Raw genomic sequence first — 19,322 nt, 5'->3', positions numbered from 1 at the left:
AGTTCTTTAATTAAAAAGGGGGCATGGGAGGGACTTTATAAACCAAGTTTGTAAAGGAAACAAACTTTCCTTTTATAAAGAAATAAGAATCTCCTAGTTCTTCTGCAGAGTTAACAGCAGGTGGGTCTATCCAGACCAACACCTGGCACAGGGAATGTTCCCAATGCTTTGTGCAGTTGACAGTCTGAAGCAGTTACTTTCTAAGAATGGCTTTGCATTTTATTTCTTTTTTAAGTATTTATTTATTTATTTTGAGGGGAGGAAAGGAGCAGAGTGGGAGGGAGAGAGAGAATTCTGAGCAAGCTCTAGGCTCAGTGCAGAGCCCTATGCAGGGCTCGATCTTAAAACCATGAGATCATGACCTGAGCCAAAATCAAGAGTCAGTTGTTTAACCAACTAAGCCACTCCAGGCATCCCAGAATGGCTTTGCATTGTAAAGGTTTTGTTGCCAAGATTTTCCACCTTGCTGTTGGGTTGGTCTTCCTTGTTAAAGCTTACCCAGGGGTACTCTTTTCTTCTACAATAATTAATAACAATTCACATGATTATTCGGGGGCTAAACACTCGTTTAAGAAGAACTTGTATTAGAACAGCATTTTTGGTTTGGCTGCATAGTGACAAGATGAAAACAAAGCATCTTTCTCCCAAAGCAGTGACAATAAATACAGAGCTTGTCAGTAGTGATGCAATCGGTTTCCAGCTGCTAGCTGTTCAGTAGACTCCTATGAAATGATTAATTGGTCTCAATCAGTTCGCAGCAGGAAGTACCCACCTCATAGTAAATATCACCACAATTGGTATTAATTAGCTCTGTTGTCACCTATCACAACTGGTAGGCTGAGAGCTGAGTCAGGTGATTATTCTCTATACCTGCAACCTAAGTCCAACCGGAGAAGTGTTGGAGACTGAAGGCCATTGTAGCAGGCAGGGAGCCCAAATCCCTCCTCTTCCATGTGGGGATTAATGAGGCTCAGTTAGTGATTATCAGTCCCACAGTGTGAAGTCAGAGGTGTGGAGCTCAGGAAGGGAGCTTGTGTACCGCAGAGAGAAAATACACCTGGTATTCAATTGATACAATGTTTCATGATATAGTGGCTTCTAAATCAGCCAGCCTATAGTTCAGATCTGGGCTTTGCCACCTAGGATTCATTTGATCCAAGCCAGTGACTTTCTTATCCCTGCCTGGGTTTCCTGATCTGAAACAATGAAGGGAAAATTACTCACATAGTAGGACTGATACAGTAATATATACCAGGTTTGGCACTTAGTAAGTACTCAAAAATTTTGGAACACCCCCATAAGCGCATGACAATGTAATGTCGTGTGACAATGGTGATGTTTGTGATCCCTCTTAATAATAAATAAGGATTTTCAGATGTTTGGTGCCAGCATGAAGAGTGATGCTGAAGGAAAGTTGGGAACCAAACCTTCACTTCCCTTTTTATTAATCCTTTCCTAAGAGCCCAATCCTCTAGGAAGGGAGAGAAAGAAGAAAGGGGAAGGAAATGTAAAAGCTGGCAACTAAAATTGAAGGGAATTAAGCAATGGAATTGTAATAGATGAACATTTATTGTACCTCATATGTCCCTGTTGGGCAGGTTGTGACCAAAGCATGTGATCCATGAAGGAAACGTCCCGAGCATGGCCTATCTTGATGCAAAAGGAAACTCATCCCACTGTGACTTTGGGTCATAGTCTAAGAATTCATTGTTTTAGAATTGGGTTCTCCAAACTTCCCAATGATAATTCAACAAGCCCCCAGGCATGTGTTAAATCCACAGACCATGAGGCCTCTCTGAAATCCTGATTCAGTCGTTCCAGGCTAGGACCCAGGAATCTGTGTTTTTAATAAGCTCTCTCAGTGCTTCTTTTTTTTTTTTTTAACTTTTTAAATGTTTTTTATTTATTTCTTAGAGAGAGACACAGCATGAGCAGGGGAGGGTCAGAGAGAGAGGGAGACACAGAATCTGAAACAGGCTCCGGGCTCTGAAGTAGCTGTCAGCACAGAGCCCGATGCGGGGTCAAACCCACAAACTGTGAGATCATGCCCTGAGCCGAAGTCGTAAGCTCAACCGACTAAGCCACCCAGGTGCCCCCCAAGTGCTTCTTATATTCAGATAAGTTTGAGAACCACTGATTTAAAACTGTACTTTTCACTAGACTGCACATGGAAATCTCCTGTGAAATTTTTAAAAATATTGATGTCTGAGTCCTACCCCCAGAAATTCTGATTTAATTTGTATAGGATGTGCCTTGAGCATGAGGAATTTTTTTTTAAGCTCTTCAGATGATGCTAAGGTACAAGCAAATTTGGACTGACAATGATTTATAAAACAGCCTAAGGGGTCTACACACCTATATGGATGATACAAGTGAATGATGAGTTAGTAATAATTACATACAAAGTCACATTACATATAAGTAGGTTCCCAGCACTGATTGAAGGTGTGAAATATCATTTTAAGAAAAGAAAAGAAAGAAAAGAAAAGAAAAGAAAAGAAAAGAAAAGAAAAGAAAAGAAAAGAAAAGAAAAGAAAAGAAAAGAAAAGAAATCCCATTTCAGAAAAAACTTTTTGGGAGTAGTGTGCAGATTATCCCATTGCCCTGAAATTTTGTAGTATTCAGAATTACTTTCTCTGAAGGTACTACCAACTATGATTTAGATCTCAATGTCCCCCAAATTTGCAGTGCTTGCCTTATGAGTGTGCATATGAATGATAATGTGACATGAATCTAATCTTGGTTTTCACCGCAGCCACTTCTGGTGCCAACATTGCACTATTTTTCTTCTTCCTTCTCTTCCTCATTATCCAAAGTTATTACATGTCAGGACTTGGAATTGCCACCTGCAGCAGGAACTATAACCAACCTTGAAAGTCTGTGGAACAGGAAAAGAGTCAGTGTCCCAGACAGGAAGCAGGACTTGTCAAAAATAAGGACTCCAAAGCGTTAAACCATGTAACAAAAGGTATGCAATAGAGATAGTTTGTCAACCTAGATCATCAAGGCAAGAGCAAGCATTACTATGAGAATTGCTTAGGAATGATTTGTTGAGCAGAATGAAGAGCCCTCTCCACCTTCATTTTCCATGTAAACATTTCTCCAACTCGCAAAGTTGTCACTTCTAACACTATATGGGGGCATATTGTTTATTAGTCTTTAAACTGCATTACTAAATTCAAATCTTCCAACAGCCCCAGGGAAGAGAGGCAAAGAAAGTGACCTGCATGTAGGCAGGACAAGAACTATCATTCTCCTGTGATGAACTGAGAATTCAGGCTTCCATTAGGTTGGCTACTATAAAACACAAAATAGAACAAAAGTAGAAAATGACAAGGGGCATCAAGGATGTGGAGGAATCAGAACCTTTGTGCATGGCTGGTAGGAATGTAAAATGATGTAGCCACTATAGAAAACAGTATGACAGTTTAAAAAATTAAAAATAGAATATGATCCAGCAATTCCACTTAAAAGTATATACCCCAAATAACCGAAAGCAGAATCCTGAAGAAATATTTGTACATACATCCATATTCACAGTAACGTTATTCACAATAGTCAAAATGTGGAAGCAATCCCTAATGCCCACTGACAGATAAACAGATAAACAAAATGGAGTATAAACATACAAGGAAATATTAGTCAGCTTTAAAAAAGGAAGGGAATTCTGGTACCTGCTACAACATGAATGTAGTAACACTTATTACTGAGTGAGATAAACCAGTCACCAAAGGATAAATACTACACCATTCCATGTATATGAGTTTTCTAGAGTAGTCAGATTCACAGAAACAAAGTAGAATGGTGGTTGCTAAAAGTTGAGAAGAGGAATGAGGCATTAGTGTTTAGTGGACATGACATGGATTAACAGTTGAGGGAGATGAAAATGTTCTGAAATGGATGGGAGTGACAGTTGCATAAGAGCGTGGACATACTTAATGTCACTGAGCTGTACACTTAAAAATGGTTAACATGAGGGTCGGCTGGGTGGCTCAGTCAGGTGAGTGTCTGACTTTGGCTTAGGTCATGATCTTCTGGTTCATGAGTTTGAGCCCTGTGTTGAACTCTGTGCTGACAACTTGGACCCTGGAGCCTGTCTCTGTGTTTCCCTCTCTCTCTACCGCCCCCCGCCCCGAATTCATTCTCTCTCTCTCTCTCAAAAATAAATAAATATAATACACATAAAAATTTTTAAGTGGTTAGCATGATAAATTTTATGCGTATTTCACCACAGTCTTTTAAAATAAATAAATAATTTAAAAATTTGCAAAAAACAAAAATTAAGGCTTAGAGGATTCACACAGCTAGTAGGTGTCAGAGCAGGAGGTCAGCTCTAGGGACCGCAAGTGTGTCAACCCTCCCTTTCCACCCTCAGTGCTTCTCAAAGAGCAGAAATTGAGAGAGATGTTCAAGGGGAAATAAAAAAAATCGAATAATTTTGTTTGAGGAAAGAATGATCAAAATAGTCCATAACAGCTGTCCTGAAGATAAGAAATAAGGTTGGTAAGCTCCATCAAATCAGGTGTCTGCATACTAACTTTCTAAAAAAATGAGATAAAATTCACCCTTTTAACGTGTAGAATTCAGTGGGTTTTTTTTTTCAGTGTATTCCCCAAGTTGTGCAGCCATCAGCACTGTATAATTCCAGGATGTTTTTATCACCCTTAGAATAAATCTTATGCCCATTAGTAGTCATTCCCCATTGTTCCCCTGGCCTCCATGTGAAGCAACCACTGATCTGCTTTCTGCCCCTGTGGATTGGCCTATTCTGGACATTTCATATAAGTGGAATCATACAACATGTGGCCTTTTGTGACTTGTCTCACTTAGCATAAGGCTTTCAAGTTTCATCTATGTTATAGCAGGTATCAGTACTGTGTTTCTTTTTATTTATGAATAATATTCCATGGTATGGATTTACCACATTTTGTTCATCTATTCCTCAGTTGATGGATGTTTGGGTTATTTCCACTGTTTGGCTATCATAAATAATGCTGCTGTGAACAGGCATGTACAAGTTTCTGTGTTGTCAGATGTTTTCAGTTATCTTGGGTGTAGACCGAGGAGTGGAATTGCTGGATCATATGTTAACTCTATGTTTAACTTGTTCAGAAACTGCCAGTATGTTGTCTAGAGTGGCTGCCTTATGTTACATTCCTATTGGCATTGTGTGAGTGGTCCCATTTCTCCATATCCTCACCAGTGCTTGGTATTTTCCCTCTCCTTTTGTTCCTCCATTCCCAGCTTTACTGAGGTGTAATTGACATGCAAACATTTTTAAATCATAGTCATCCTCATGAGCATCTTATTGTGGTTTGTACACCAACTTTTGTATTCTCAGCACAGTCCAGGTCTGTCACTTTGTCTCACTACTGAAAGGTATGAAAATCCCAAGGGATTATAGCAAAGATGATCATTATGAGCGGTTTCTAATCTTTGGAAAATCAAATATTACAATCACTGACTTTCTTTCTTTCTTTTTTTTTTTTTTTTTCCATATAAACTGAGTCAAGAGGTAGCAAGCAAGCTCACTCAGTCGTTGCTCCTGGGCACTTCCATTACTGATGGGTTGATGACTTTCTGTAGAATGTTACCTTTCGAGTTTAGAAGAATGACCTGTACACCCTGGGATAGAGACTTAGACAAAAGAAAAGAGAGCTCTGAAAGAAAAAGAGCCCCTTTCCTTCATTTCAGTTAAAGTTAAGTGCCTGACTCATGACTCATGTCTTGGCTTTACCACCTTCACACCTTCCACATTGTCAGATGCCTGGTGCTACATGATTGCCTGTATGGGGGGCTTTCGATAGCAGTGTTCTCTAATTACATGTGTTTCCATTAACAAAAGAAATATCATTGTGGGTTTCTTAGGCACTTGCAGAAATATATTCTAGCTCACTAGTAGCCAGAGCATCTGATCTGTCTGCCTCACAGCCCTCTGACAGTTAAGCATTTACTTTTCGGCAAATAAAATGTCAGCCACCATTAAAGAGCATATGGCAACAATATGGCCATTCCCTCTTGGGACCAACCTCTCCCCAGAAGAGATGGTACTTGAAATAGGAGATGCTTTTGAATGCAGGACCCCTTTCCCTCCCACCTGGGCACAGTGGCTGGGGAGTGGGCAGGGTGCCATACACAAAAGGACTCGGGCAACCGTATCAAATGTGAACATAAGGAGCAAGCTGCCCAACCGGCAATGACCAGAGGCTGTTTGCCCTGGGCATCTGGGTCTGTGGTTAAGGGGAAGTACCGACCCTCAACTGGCCAGGATTAGCTCTATAAAATAGAAAACAGCCCCCACAGCCGCTGCAGGAGGGGCTGGAGCTGACTGCAATTGAATGCGGTGTGTGCAGTGAGCGAAGGGAGACGTTGAAAGTGACGTCTCCACCCGTCTCATCTCTGAATTCGCCCTGTGAATGGGAAGCATAAACTGCCTTTTCTTGAAATAGATGATGAGGGTGTGGAATCCTGGTTAGCGGGTCAGCTCGTGTGCAAGTGGACGTGTGGGGATAGGGATAGGGGAGGGCTGCCTCTGTAGGGACGGTCAGTAACCATGTGGTCTGCTCAAGATTAAAAAATAAAGTTCCCTCAAGAGCATCTGGGCTGCCATATCTGCATAGGACACCAGAAACTCTCACTAGAGATGCCATGATCCTTAAAACATCGTCTCTAAATCTTGCTTGTCCTGATTTGATGGAACCATAATATGGAAATAATCAAAATGTGGTGCATGCCCTCTTGCATACGGTGGCTCCTCATGTAATACTGTCTTTGTGTTACCTGTGTTGGAACATAGCAGGCCACACTCACCGGTTTTACATCAAGTTTTTAATGTACTAGTAACTAGTTAATCATCTTTCTGAGCCGTATCGATGAAATCACTAGCCTTATAAAAACATGGTCTCAGAAAAACTTACACTGATTAGACATTAACATTATCCAGAAATTCTCATCAACTTTATCATTATTTTTCCACTCGTGTAAACTACTTGATTTGAATGTTTAAAGGCCATACCCTGTTCCTCAAAATAAATCTAAGGCTCTTATATTTTAAAGAATAAAACAAAATAAGTAAAAAATTAAAAACTCCAAAAACATCTATACAGCTACATAGCCTTAAAAAGTTAAGAATAACAAGGTAGGGACGCTTTTTGTTTCCAATTAAGTTTGCTTGCCTAAATTGTATTAATCATATAATTTAATGATGCTTTATTATGACCCTGAATAACTGAATTAATTACAAAAGTTTAAATGCCTACGAAAGTGATGATATTTTTTAAAGTAATATTAATATTATCAATGTTGTTTTCCATATAGTATGTCTTCAGAAAATGTAGTGTGCAAATGAGAACAACAAGAAACCCCACATACTTTAATAATGTCAGTCAATGCTTCTGGAATGCTGTTTTTACCCTTTACCAAATTGATATAACTGATGGGATGAAATCGTCCTTTGCTCTTTATGCTGACAGACAATAAATTTCAAGACAATTGGTGACAACAAGGAGATCAGGAGCTATATGAACAGCAGGAGATCACAGGGGTTTTTCCAAGACTTTACTCCTACGGGTTGATGCAGACTTTCCAAATTAGAAGAAGAGCTTTCTCTGCAATTAAGGGACTGTTCCCATTTGACTGACAGAACATAAATATTTGGCAGAAAAATAAAAAGTTCAGTCAATCATCCAAATGTTTGTCACCATTACATCAAACATTGGGGTACTTAAAAACATCTCAAGAAATGACTAAATTTTAAACTTTACATCTAGATAATTGAGATCATACTGCCTTAGTGTTTCCATATGAATGATAATATGTCAAATGTGGCATACCCTGGAGATCTGTTTTGAACCTTTATATTCTATAATCCTTATAATGCATATTATAATTAATGTATGGAGCTTAAAACATAAGTGAAATTGAGAATCACATAACTACTCCTCCACGTCTCATCTTCCAAATACAAAAATAAGTGTGCCTACTCTTTTTCCTCATGGAGATGTTGTAAAGATTGATTTGCAACAAAACAAAGTAGACTCTGGTAGCAGAACTCTGGGGCTCTAAGGGATTGTGACTCTTTCTTTAGCATGAATTTGACTTTTTATCAACTGCAGGTAGAATTCTGATTTCCAGACTGGGGACTTGTGCCACTTTTAAAAATGTTTGAAATGGTTTCATTAGTACTTAGTGGACACTGTGTTTGATGAATGAAAGAATGAAGGAATGAATGAAAGAAAAACAAATGAACGAAAAAATAGGAATTAGAAAGCATTCTCACTTTGTAAGGTTGGATTTTAGATGATTGACAACAGTGTGTTTCAGTTTCATAGAAGTACGCCCACTGTTTATTTTTCTCTAGTTTAGTCTTTTAACAAACTGTTCAAAGTTTGGAACAGTATTTGCCGGGAATTAACTGAAACACAGAAGCAATCAAGTGGTTGAATTCTGGATTTTTCTAATTTAATGACATTCCTTTATCCATATTGATTGGAGCTTTGGTAAATTCGATTGTTGATACCACCTGGATAATTTTAAGTCTTTCTGAAGCTTTAAAGAAAATGTTTCCAACATAGCTCAAGCAACATAAGAATTTCATCAGTTGAAAACTAAGAATCGTTTCTGTGGGATGTGTAAAACAAGAAGCTGACCAGCATTATTTTCTTTTTCTTTAATTCAGTACCATTATTGAGAGTTATTCTTGAACTTTATGAAAACCAGATTGGGGCACAAGCATGTTCTCCATCTAATCTTGTTCAAGGATTGGAACTGAAAATCATTCAAACTAGGAAAACATGACATTGAAGTATAGTCTGCATTCTTTATTCTACCTCTGTGTATCTGAGGCTGTTTCAGACAAGGAAGATTTAGGCTGATAGTAGATCTAATCTTTTTAGAAATGGATGTTTAGCCTCCCAGTCAGGAAGAGATCATAATTTTTTTTCATTCACTTTTCTACTTTGCTGATTTTTCAGTTACAATCTTTGATCGTCTCCCATTTTTCCTCAGGATGCTGTGATTTCTCACTATTGCCTGTGGAAAAAATTCCAAATAGTGCCTGCCATTCAAGGCCTTCTCTTGTGTGGCCTAGGGAACCTCTTAAGCCACATTCCCTACCATCTGCCTCTTCCATGCAAGCTCCTTCCCAGCCAAACCAGACTGTGGGATGTTCACCAGCCTCTGTTTTGGTGCCTCTCATCTTTTTTCCTATTATCCCATCTCTCAGGAGCACCTGCTTCTTTTCCTCTCCACGTGCTGAGCAGTCCACCTGTACTTCAAGGGGTGATCCATTCCCATTCATGAGGTCTCTTAAACCATCTACTCTTTCCACTCTCCTCTTTCCTCCCCTCTCCTAGCTAATCTTCCCCACTCCCCCTACACACACACACACACACACACACACACACACACACAAAGACACATATGCTGCTGTGATTTAGTCATGGCACGCATCACATTCAAGGCTGCTACTTGTGTGTGCAAATTGTGCAAGGATATCAAACCCAAGGGACAAGTGAAGACAAAGATCCACCTCACTCTCCATTAGCCAAGACAGGCACCACCCCCACATGGCTATGTCTATGCAAAGAGACACCATTTTCTATTTCTTATGAAGGCTTGGACCACATATCAACTAGCAGCATATGCAGTTCTGGCCATCAGCACACATGTTTTTTAGTTTCCTTTATCAGGGCACAAGTTTATTGAGGGCAGTGACTGCCTTTGTATTCCCATTTTGCCTGACACAGTGCCTTTCTTATTCATAAGGTCATTCATTGAATTTAATTGGAAGGATGAAATGTATTTCTTAAAACCAATTGCTTCCACATATAAATAAGTACAAACATGGAAGCACTACGGGAATCAAAATGGACTTTTTAGCAAATATGAAACAGCCAACTTTTCTGATTTAAGTTTATCCTGGTCCTAAGTAATTTCCTATAAAATGTAGTGCCCAGTAGTCTTTTGTGGAATTTCAGAAACCACATTCGTGGTGCTATGACAGACCCTGGTAGAGTTGGACTGAAATCTACTTCTGACTTTGTTAAAATAGACAAAGAAAAACATTAGGAATTGTCTGAAGTGGGCAGGATCAAGGTCAGGAGAATGCCCATGGGAGGCGAGGGAATTTAGGGAGGAACAAGTTGATCAGTCTGAGGTCAGTATACTTCCTAGAAGTCTACATTAAGCCAAAAACAAAAAAAAAGCACCGCGTCTCAAAGTCCTTGAGGCCTTGCCGACACTGTATATAGTATAATTTGATGTAGCCAGGCCTTCACTGTAAAGAATTACCTTGTAAAGACTTTAGTGGAGAACCCATGTTAGTTCTGATGCAATTTTATTGATAAAAGGGAAATGTCCTCAAACCACGCTTTACATACCACAAAACAAGGATGCACATAAGATAGGTTTTATGCCTATTTGAAGACATGGCCAGGACATCAAATTTCAAGTTTCAAGGGGTAACCATTGACCGACCTTCTCAAGAAAAAAAGTCTGTATTTAGGTACAAAATATTCCACTAACTATGCATTTACCAACTGCTTTATGTTTTCCAGGATGTGTTGAGTTGATGTGATGAACTGTTTTCTCTTCAGGAAGAAACCAGCCTCCTCCAACCATTTCACAGTACACATTTCTCCCCTCTCTCCTCCCAGTCCTCTGTGATGTCAGTGTGCTTCGCTCGTTTCCATCCCAACTTGGTGGTTGGCGGGACTTACTCAGGCCAGATCGTCCTGTGGGATAATCGCAGTCATCGAAGGACACCAGTGCAGAGGACACCCTTGTCAGCTGCTGCACACACTGTAAGTCAGCTTTTGTCGCTTCCCTGTCAGCCACCCAAGCCCTGTAAGGGGATGACCGACGGAAGTACGAACGCAGTCAGTCAGTAACTCCAACCTGGAGTATATGTGATGTACAGTAATTGTAACCTGAGAGACCAAAATAAAGCTGTGTGAAAAGTGGGTGAAGGAAGCACTGGGTTTGGAGAAATCTCTTAATGATCTACAAGTTTCAGCACATACAAAGGACCTCTTTGGATCCAAAGACAACTGGTGAGGTGAGGATGGATTGAAACTACAAAAGAACACAAGGAGAAACTTTGGAAGGGGCAGAGGTGAAATTGTTGTAAAGTAACCCTTCATATAACAGTGTGGTGTGGAAACTTGTATTTTCAAATGGACCCTGAGGAGTAAGCATTTCATGTCGAGGGATGGCATACAGGACTTTTGCCAGCCGTCCTTTTCCATTTGTGATTCGACAGAGTGCTATGACTTTAAATTCTGGAATGCATGGTTGTAAGTCTCAACGGTAAAGTCTACAGTGACAATATAATCCCTCAGGTTAAAAGTCAACATCTCAAAACCATTACCCACAATTTAGCAGAAGAGGTTCAGTATAGTGTTCATAAGACAACTACTCTGTCATTTCCTTAAAAAGAATGACAGGTGTGTTTAGCAGTTGTTAGGAGGAATGAGAAGACAGGCATGTCTCCATCAATCCTTGCTGTCTTGACATTCAGAGTAACTGATGTTCTTTCTCTGAAATGCCCAAATTATGCCCAAAAATACAGCTCTACTATTGTTTCAATTTCCTTAATGTGGTCGCCTCATTTGTTTCATCAGCTGGCCTCAAAACCATTCTAGCTTTAAAAAAAAAGACTGGAGCTGCTTTAGCTAAGACCATGGAAAGGAAAATTCTTCCATTCCTATAAGATTGACAATGGGAAGTGACAAATACCAAGTCAGCCCTAATTCTGATTGACTTGGGCCTGAGACACATGCAGGTGAAACTAGTTCTTGGGAGTCTTGGAAAATTGCTTTTGCCTACCCCATTTCTCCAAACTAATAACAGAAAATTGTGACCCAAGAGAAGACGGCTTGATGCAGGTGTTTGCTCAAGTAGCATGAAACCGCTTCCTGGCTATGTGTGCCTATCTGGTGTGTTAATGAGCCTATCCTGTGAAATTTCAAATATAAATCCAACTGTTAGAGCAATAAGCTTTTGGGGAAAATCCAAATCCAGGAGCTCTTCCAAAGAGTTAAGCTTTCTTTTTCAAGTAACTTAGGATATGATCATCACAGCTAAAATACTATTATTATCGGGCACTTGGGTGGCTCAATCAGTTAAGTGTCTGACTCTTGTTTTCAGCTCAGGTGATGATCTCACTGTTCATGAGTTGGAGCCCAGCATCGGGCTGTGTGCTGACAGCACAGAGCCTGCTTTGGCTTCTCTCTCTCTTTCTCTGACCCTCCCCTACTTGTGCAAGCTCTCTCTCTCTCTCTCTCTCTCTCTCTCTTAAAATAAATAAACATTTTAAAAATTTTAAATAATATTAGTTATCAAACAGTAACATCTTTCTGCTTGAAACAAAAACTTTTTTCTCTCTTTTGCTGCATTTTGTTGAATCCATAGCTAAAAGGGCACAGTTAATTTTGTGACTGCCTTTCAACTTCCACTAATGCCTGGCTGATTGGTACCAGGATCAAAAGTGGTTAAGGAAAAAGAGGCCTGCCACAGATTACTAATTTCCTTTCACACCCACCACACATATGCATTTGGGACAACAGGAAATCCTAATTAAAGCAAAACCCTTCTGCCACACAGTAAGTTTATTCCTTAAATAAATAAAAACAATCTGGCGGTCTATCCTGGAAAAATGAGCTGTAGCATTGCTTTTTTTCTTTCCATTAAATAGAGTTGTGTGTGTATGTGTAGGCATGCCCACGTGTCTACTTCTGTTCTGGTTTCTTTACATCTCTCTCTTTTCTTTTAAGCCAAGTTTTATTACTCATGAAAGCACGGGCCAGTAGTACTGATTAAAGCCAGGGAGGGGCTGCCATGCACATTCTTTCTCCAGGCATTTGGCTCTATACATTCTTCTAGATGCCTTCATTTCCCTCTTATATGCACCCTTAGGAGTCCCAATCCATCAGGATTTTGGTGCTTTGTGTTGATGCTTGGTGGTTAACAAAGAAACCCCATTGGACTCTTGCTGAAACACACTAGGTGGATTTCAGATTCCTAACGGTGTTTCGACCTGGCCTTCCCATTCTGCGGTCTGCTGTTTTTAGGTGAGAATTTGTTTCATCCATTCTCCCAGTTGACTTGAACGCTGTGTGGCGTGAGCCTTGCGTTCGAATGCTCACTGCTGCAGGTTTTACACACACTGGAGGCTTGGGAAAAACCATTGTCCACAGTCCCACAACCAGTCAGTCCTCTTGAAATGTAGAGACCTGATCAGGATAACACTGACTTTCAGATCCCTGCCATACTCAGCACTGTCCACATCCACTACGGCTGATTGAAAGTTGCTGCCCGAACATGGTGTGGAAAAGACCCAGGGGTTTATTTAATTGGCTCTCCATCAGCATGGGTGAAAGAGGTGATGATGCAGTTGCCAAAAAAGCACATGTAATCTTAGCATGCATTAACACCCGTGTATTTTTTATCATGTGAGAGGTGACAATTCAACACTCCCTAGATTTCTATAGTCTGTTGGCTAGAATATAGGTCGACAGTTGTGCTTCATTCTCAGAACTTCACTGTAAGAGGAGCTCAGACAAAATATAATATACTCAAAAGAGAGTGACCAGGATGAGGAGGGTATTGAAAGTCTGAAAGCCAGGTACTCAAGAACCCTTGGAGGAATTGGCGATGATTAGTCTGAGTTGGATAAGACTAGAAGGGAGGGTGAGAAAACAACAATCTATAAATACTGTTTGGACTTTATCTGTAGGATCCCAGAGGGCACTGAGCTAAAGTATCTCCTTGAGCTTTCTTTATCCCCAAGGGTAGAAAGAAGAACTCCCCGGGAATCAGTGCAAAAAGCTGCTTACCCTCGAGAAAGGTGTTTCAGCAGACTTTGGACCCCACCTCTCGGTGGGGGCAGATGAGTAGCTGCCCTCGATGAGTATTATTATGGCTCCTTCTGACCAGGAGTTTATATGATAATCATAGTTTGGGAACCATCCTTTATATAATATCAACTTTCCAATATTAAAGATTGTTTCATTGTCATTGTGGCTAGGTATTATGGACAGTAACTCATCAAGGGTAAGACTTAGACCGTCAGCTATTTGCACAGGGAGGCACCAACTAAGTTGTGGCTTGGCCCATGATGGCTAAGCTGCCTGAAATCTAACCCACATTACTGCTAGGTTCTGCTTATGCTAACCTTCCATTTAGTATTTAATGTGCAGCTGCAAATGATTTTAGCCTACCATTTAGGATTCTACAGAGTGGGGATTGCCTGCTAGCATTATGATAGGAGGTGAGAGCATCTTGCTTATGATTCCTGGGATGTATAAGTGACTTTTATCAAGACCCTGGCCAATTCGAAGCCTCAGTCGTAGCCCAGAGGATATTTTAAAAAATAAATCTAGGGGCATCTGGGTGGCTCAGTCAGTTAAGCATCCAACTTCGGCTCGGGTCATGATCTCACAGTTCGTAGGTTCGAGCCCCGCACTGGGCTCTGTGCTGACAGCTCAGAGCCTGGAGCCTGCTTCAGATTCTGTGTCTCCCTCTCTCTCTGACCCTCCCCTGCTCATGCTGTCTCTCTCTCTCTCTCTCTCTCTCTCTCTCTCAGAACTAAATAAAACATTAAAAAATCTAAAAAAAAAGAAATCTATCATTATCCTAGATTTTGCAGTAACATAAAAGAACCTAATGTTATCATGAGGTGCACTGTGCCAGCAAGTCCTGCCACCAGTATCTCCCCCTCAAATTAAAGAGGCTGATGAATATTAACCAGTTTTTATAAAGAATGTTAACAAATGTTTGGCACGGTGACTAGAATGCATTAAACTCCAGATTTAGTAACGCATATTCCTTCCAAAAGTCAATAGTTCTACTCTTTTGAAAGCTGTCTTTTTTCATCACTCATGGTGAGCTTAGAAGCCAAACTATGTGCTGCTTCTGCCCCATCAATCATCATTTGCCGCAGCTTCCTTCAGCTCCGTTGGACTGCCTCTGACTGAGCAAGGTGAAGCTTGGTAAGAATTTCCGCTACTACGTGTTGATGCCAGAGCTTTTAGAAAGAAATCAGGTCCGAATCGAAAGTGGCAAATGACCCGAGGCGTGTATTATTGTTATGTCACTTTTTAATCCTTGTTTTAGAGTAATGTGTTTGACACTTCAGTGTAAGCACTTCCTCTTGGATTGGCATCTGATCCTCCATGTTTATGTTTCTGCAGCATCCCGTGTACTGTGTAAATGTTGTTGGGACCCAGAATGCTCACAACCTCATCACTGTCTCTACTGATGGTAAAATGTGTTCCTGGAGCCTGGACATGCTCTCAACTCCACAGGTGGGTTTGTTTTCCCCTACACATAAGAGCATCCTGGCTAAAAGAGACACTTGCCTAATGGAACATAGTTCCTAAAAGCCAAACCCTCACATCCTATGGGAGCTAAAACCAATGGATGCACTTGAAAGAGTGGGGCATGCTTTCAGCAGTCTCCTCCTGAAGCCAAAACCCATTTCCTTTACCACAAATCATGTAATTATTGTAATACATTAATCCTTAGGTCAGTTTCAAGTGAAAATGAAATAATCCATTTTAAAGCATAGTAATTATAGAAGTTGCCTGTGGTATGAATTGTACTTACCCTACAGCATTATTAAACAAATGCGAACGAAGTTGGAGCTCAACAGAGCAATCCCTTACGGGCACTTGCCTTGGAGGAAAGGCATCCCCACAAAACAGAGACCCAAGCCCTTGCTTGCATCCTTAGCCTAGATGGCTGTGTATGAAGAATGCATCCAACCATCTGTTTTCTCCGCCGGAATGCTTGTTAGGATGGCTCCTGCCATTCCTTGCTCAACAAATGAGAGTTGAAAATGAAAATGTTCCAAAATGTCCAAACCACTACTGATTAGAGTCACGGAAACCAAACAAAGAAGCACAAGGACAAGAGACCACTGCAGGGAGGCATCAAAATGAACTCTCAGACTGTATCTGTGTATACAAGATTCATGCATGCACACATCAACACATGCATAGACACACTCTGTCCACATTTCTTTGTGGAAAAAATAGTATTTCATTGTCCTCCAACTAAAAACACAGAGAAGAGTTTACTGTCAGAGACCTTGACAAAAATGTGAGGAAATATCAAGAAAATTATAAACATATCTAGGCGATAATTCTCAATTTTAACATCCTTCTTCCCTTTCCTGGAATGACGACCCTAGAATGTCTACGTCCCAATTTTCGAGGACATTGGAGTTTCAAGACACATGAGGAAATGTGGAAACCATAAACAACCTCCCATAAGTCTCCAAAAATACAGATGTGGAGAATATTAAGACCAAGTAAATTCCTTTTATAATCTGGGGTGGGGGAAGAGAGCTAATAAGCTCCTTACTATTTCAGTTCATCTATTCTGTCTGAGCATTACCATTATACAAGTTGGGAGTTGTGTGTGGGTATTTTATAGCTTTGTCTTAAAATTCTCAGCAATATGTTATTTGCTTTTAAAAGCATGGAGATTACAAACAGATATAAGAGTGAACCCTCTAGTTAGGAATTTTTAGTTGCTCATTTGGCTGATCAAACGTTTGTTTGTTTAAGTTAAAACCAGTCCTACATGGGCTACAAAATTGTTCTTATTAATTTTCGCATGCCTACAGCTCCCGGCCCTGTACAGAGATTGAAAGCTTCATGGCATGTCCGTGGATGACAGGTAGACAGCATCCAGTAGTCGCCTCGGTCCTTCTGTGTTCCATGTGGGTGACTGAGAGACTGTGCCTTTTCCGCCGCTAATTTTAGTAATGGAGGAGACCACTGGATGGCTCTGTTTTCTATATTGTCATAATGTCCCCTCACTGATGCACTCGCTATGAGTGTGGATCTCATGTACTATGAGCATGTCACATGACCACATGATCTGTGCTACCCAGACCTATTTCTGGACTCCTTGGCTAAGACAGCCTGGCTTAGTCATTTGCACAAAAAGACTAAACTCCCTAGCAACTATAATGACATGATCCCCTGGAATGATTTTTTAAAACTGCTTCAGGTACACAAAGTAGGTTGTTTTGATGTAAATAACCAAAAATATTTGGGGATGTTGGTTACACTTAATTACTCTTCACTGTCATTAACTTAATTCAGCAGAATATCTCTTAAGATACACTGATTCCTGATTTTGAAAATAATAATCCTAGATAAAATAAAAGCTTTCATTTGCTATTTGAAAGACTTCTTTAAATACCGTTCTCTGTCGACCTAGAGCCTATACACCCAATAGCTGCCCTTCATGAAATCATGTCCCCTTCGAAATCTGTTTTTAATGACTTGAGTGACAACTTTCTGGTTTTAGTCCGTGGAGGACACACACTCCTGCTTTGACAAATGTGCTTAGTACATCTGATATTAATACACGTGTATTCTCACGAGCAATTGATTTTGAAAATGTTTGTAAATACAAGGGTATTGTGTGTTTTATTAAAGCCTGGGGCTGACAGGTGTAACCATTACAGTATTATCTTTAGTTTCTGCACCATTAGTTTTGAAATTCTCACCTGTCATCTCTGCCTGACTTAAGAAGCAGCAGCACACGCTGATGAGATCCAGCCGGCCCGAAACCAGAGACACACAGAAGCATGAATGTCAGGGGCAGTAAAGCGTGGTTTCTGGCGCAGCCGGGGTCTTTTGTAACGCTGTGTGAAAAGCAAACAGACGACTTAGCCAAATGATTTTTCCGTGCTATCTTTGGCATGGCAAGGAGTTGACAGAAGGAGTATAACCGCGCCGTGTTTCGGTAGGAGAGCATGGAGCTGGTGTACAATAAGTCCAAGCCTGTGGCTGTTACCGGAATGGCTTTCCCGACCGGAGACGTCAATAACTTCGTGGTTGGCAGTGAGGAGGGTACCGTCTACACGGCCTGCCGTCATGGAAGGTGATTTTGTGTTTCCTTACTGATGACGTGTTTCTCATTTCCGGAAGTCTGTTATCGAATTCTAGATTATAACCACCTTGCGGTATGAGAAAGGCGATGTCTGCAGACATACAAAGCACACCTCGAGTTTCTATTACCTTATAGCATCCATCTGCTTGGGTCATTAGCCATGGTAAGCCTTGGATGGTTCACAGGCCCTGAGGAAAAGAATCCAGGCTTCTTAGCATATCATGTAAGAGCCGTGAGTGCCTGCTCCTTGCAAGCCTCGGCCTTCAGGCACCAGCCACTCACCCGTCAGGGATGACAGTCCCCAAATATTGCCTATCCCACACACCTTCATGTGTTCGCACACTCCATCTCTTCCATCAGGTCTGGCACTTCTCTTCTTGGCCTGGTTAACTCCTCAGACTTCAAGAGCCAGAGGCTCTTCCACACTGAAGCCTCTCCTGACTCTCTTAAGCAGACCAAACCGTTCCCTCCTCTATGGTTTCATAGAATTTTCATTCCTTTTTTTCATTCATGTCTTCAAGGAATTCTTGCTAAGAACCTTCCATGTGCCCTGCACATTTACATCATGAGGATGCGGTAAGGAACAAAACAGAAGTGGAGTTCATATTCTGATTGAGGGTGAAAGACAATAAACTAATACACAAGGAAATCTGTGGCTTAAGATGATAAGTACTATAGAGAACATTTAGGTAGAATAAATGAGATGGGGCCATAGGCTGTAAGATAGGTTTGCTATTTTGTATATCTTTCTACGTGCTTCTACAATAGCATTAGTTTCATTTTATTTCAACCATTCATTTGCCGTCTTCCTCTTACTAAACTATTTCCATTTCATCATTGATTTTCTGCCCGGGGCCTGACACATGGTACACGAAGAGCTAAAAATCTTTATGGGGAATAGGGAAATGACAATCCTCAAATAAATAGAGAGATGCCTTGGGGCTCTTCCTCCCAATCAGGGAGGCTGGAATGGTGATAAGAATTCGGCCTTGATTGAGAGATTGGCGAATGCCCCTGGAAAACCATCAGGATGAAGTAGAATCCAATAATTAGAATTATTGTAAAATTGCATGCAAGGCTTAATGAGTGGCCTCGCCATCTCTTGAAAGGTTTGCTGTGTTCACCCTGGTGCTTAATTTTCTTTCACTTTAGGAGTTCTAATTCAATTGATTTTTCATCTCTTCTACTCAGCCCAGGCTATTTAGATTTAATGAAAAATCAGAAATTGTTCCAATTTTATACTCCTGTGTTTTTGTGATTTGTAGAAGCAATAAGCGATGTGATTCTTCCATTCACACAATATGAGCTGTGACTTTCCTACGGGTCTACACCTAGCAACGAGCGGTATTTCCCCTGCTCACATGATTTAAAGATGAGTAGGAAGATATGCCTCATGGTTCCATGCCCATAAA

The 19,322-nt window shown here is 40.6% G+C and overlaps 1 protein-coding gene across 4 annotated transcripts in view; it reads left to right on the top strand.

Annotated features, from left to right (window-relative positions):
* Positions 1–19,322, top strand: part of DYNC1I1 (dynein cytoplasmic 1 intermediate chain 1) — a 270,147-nt gene that overhangs the window by 187,637 nt on the left and 63,188 nt on the right. For all 4 annotated transcript variants that reach the window (XM_039236278.1, XM_039236275.1, XM_039236276.1 and 1 more), the window contains 3 exons: positions 10,656–10,802; positions 15,192–15,305; positions 17,768–17,901. In XM_039236278.1, coding sequence (XP_039092209.1) covers positions 10,656–10,802; positions 15,192–15,305; positions 17,768–17,901 — 395 coding nt within the window. The remainder of the gene's footprint in view (positions 1–10,655; positions 10,803–15,191; positions 15,306–17,767; positions 17,902–19,322) is intronic.

The sequence above is a fragment of the Hyaena hyaena genome, unplaced genomic scaffold (genome assembly GCF_003009895.1).
Source record: "Hyaena hyaena isolate Hyena2069 unplaced genomic scaffold, ASM300989v1 scaffold_109, whole genome shotgun sequence".
NCBI lineage: Eukaryota > Metazoa > Chordata > Mammalia > Carnivora > Hyaenidae > Hyaena > Hyaena hyaena.
Note: the sequence above shows the minus strand (reverse complement) of the source record. Positions and strands in the feature narration are given on the sequence as shown.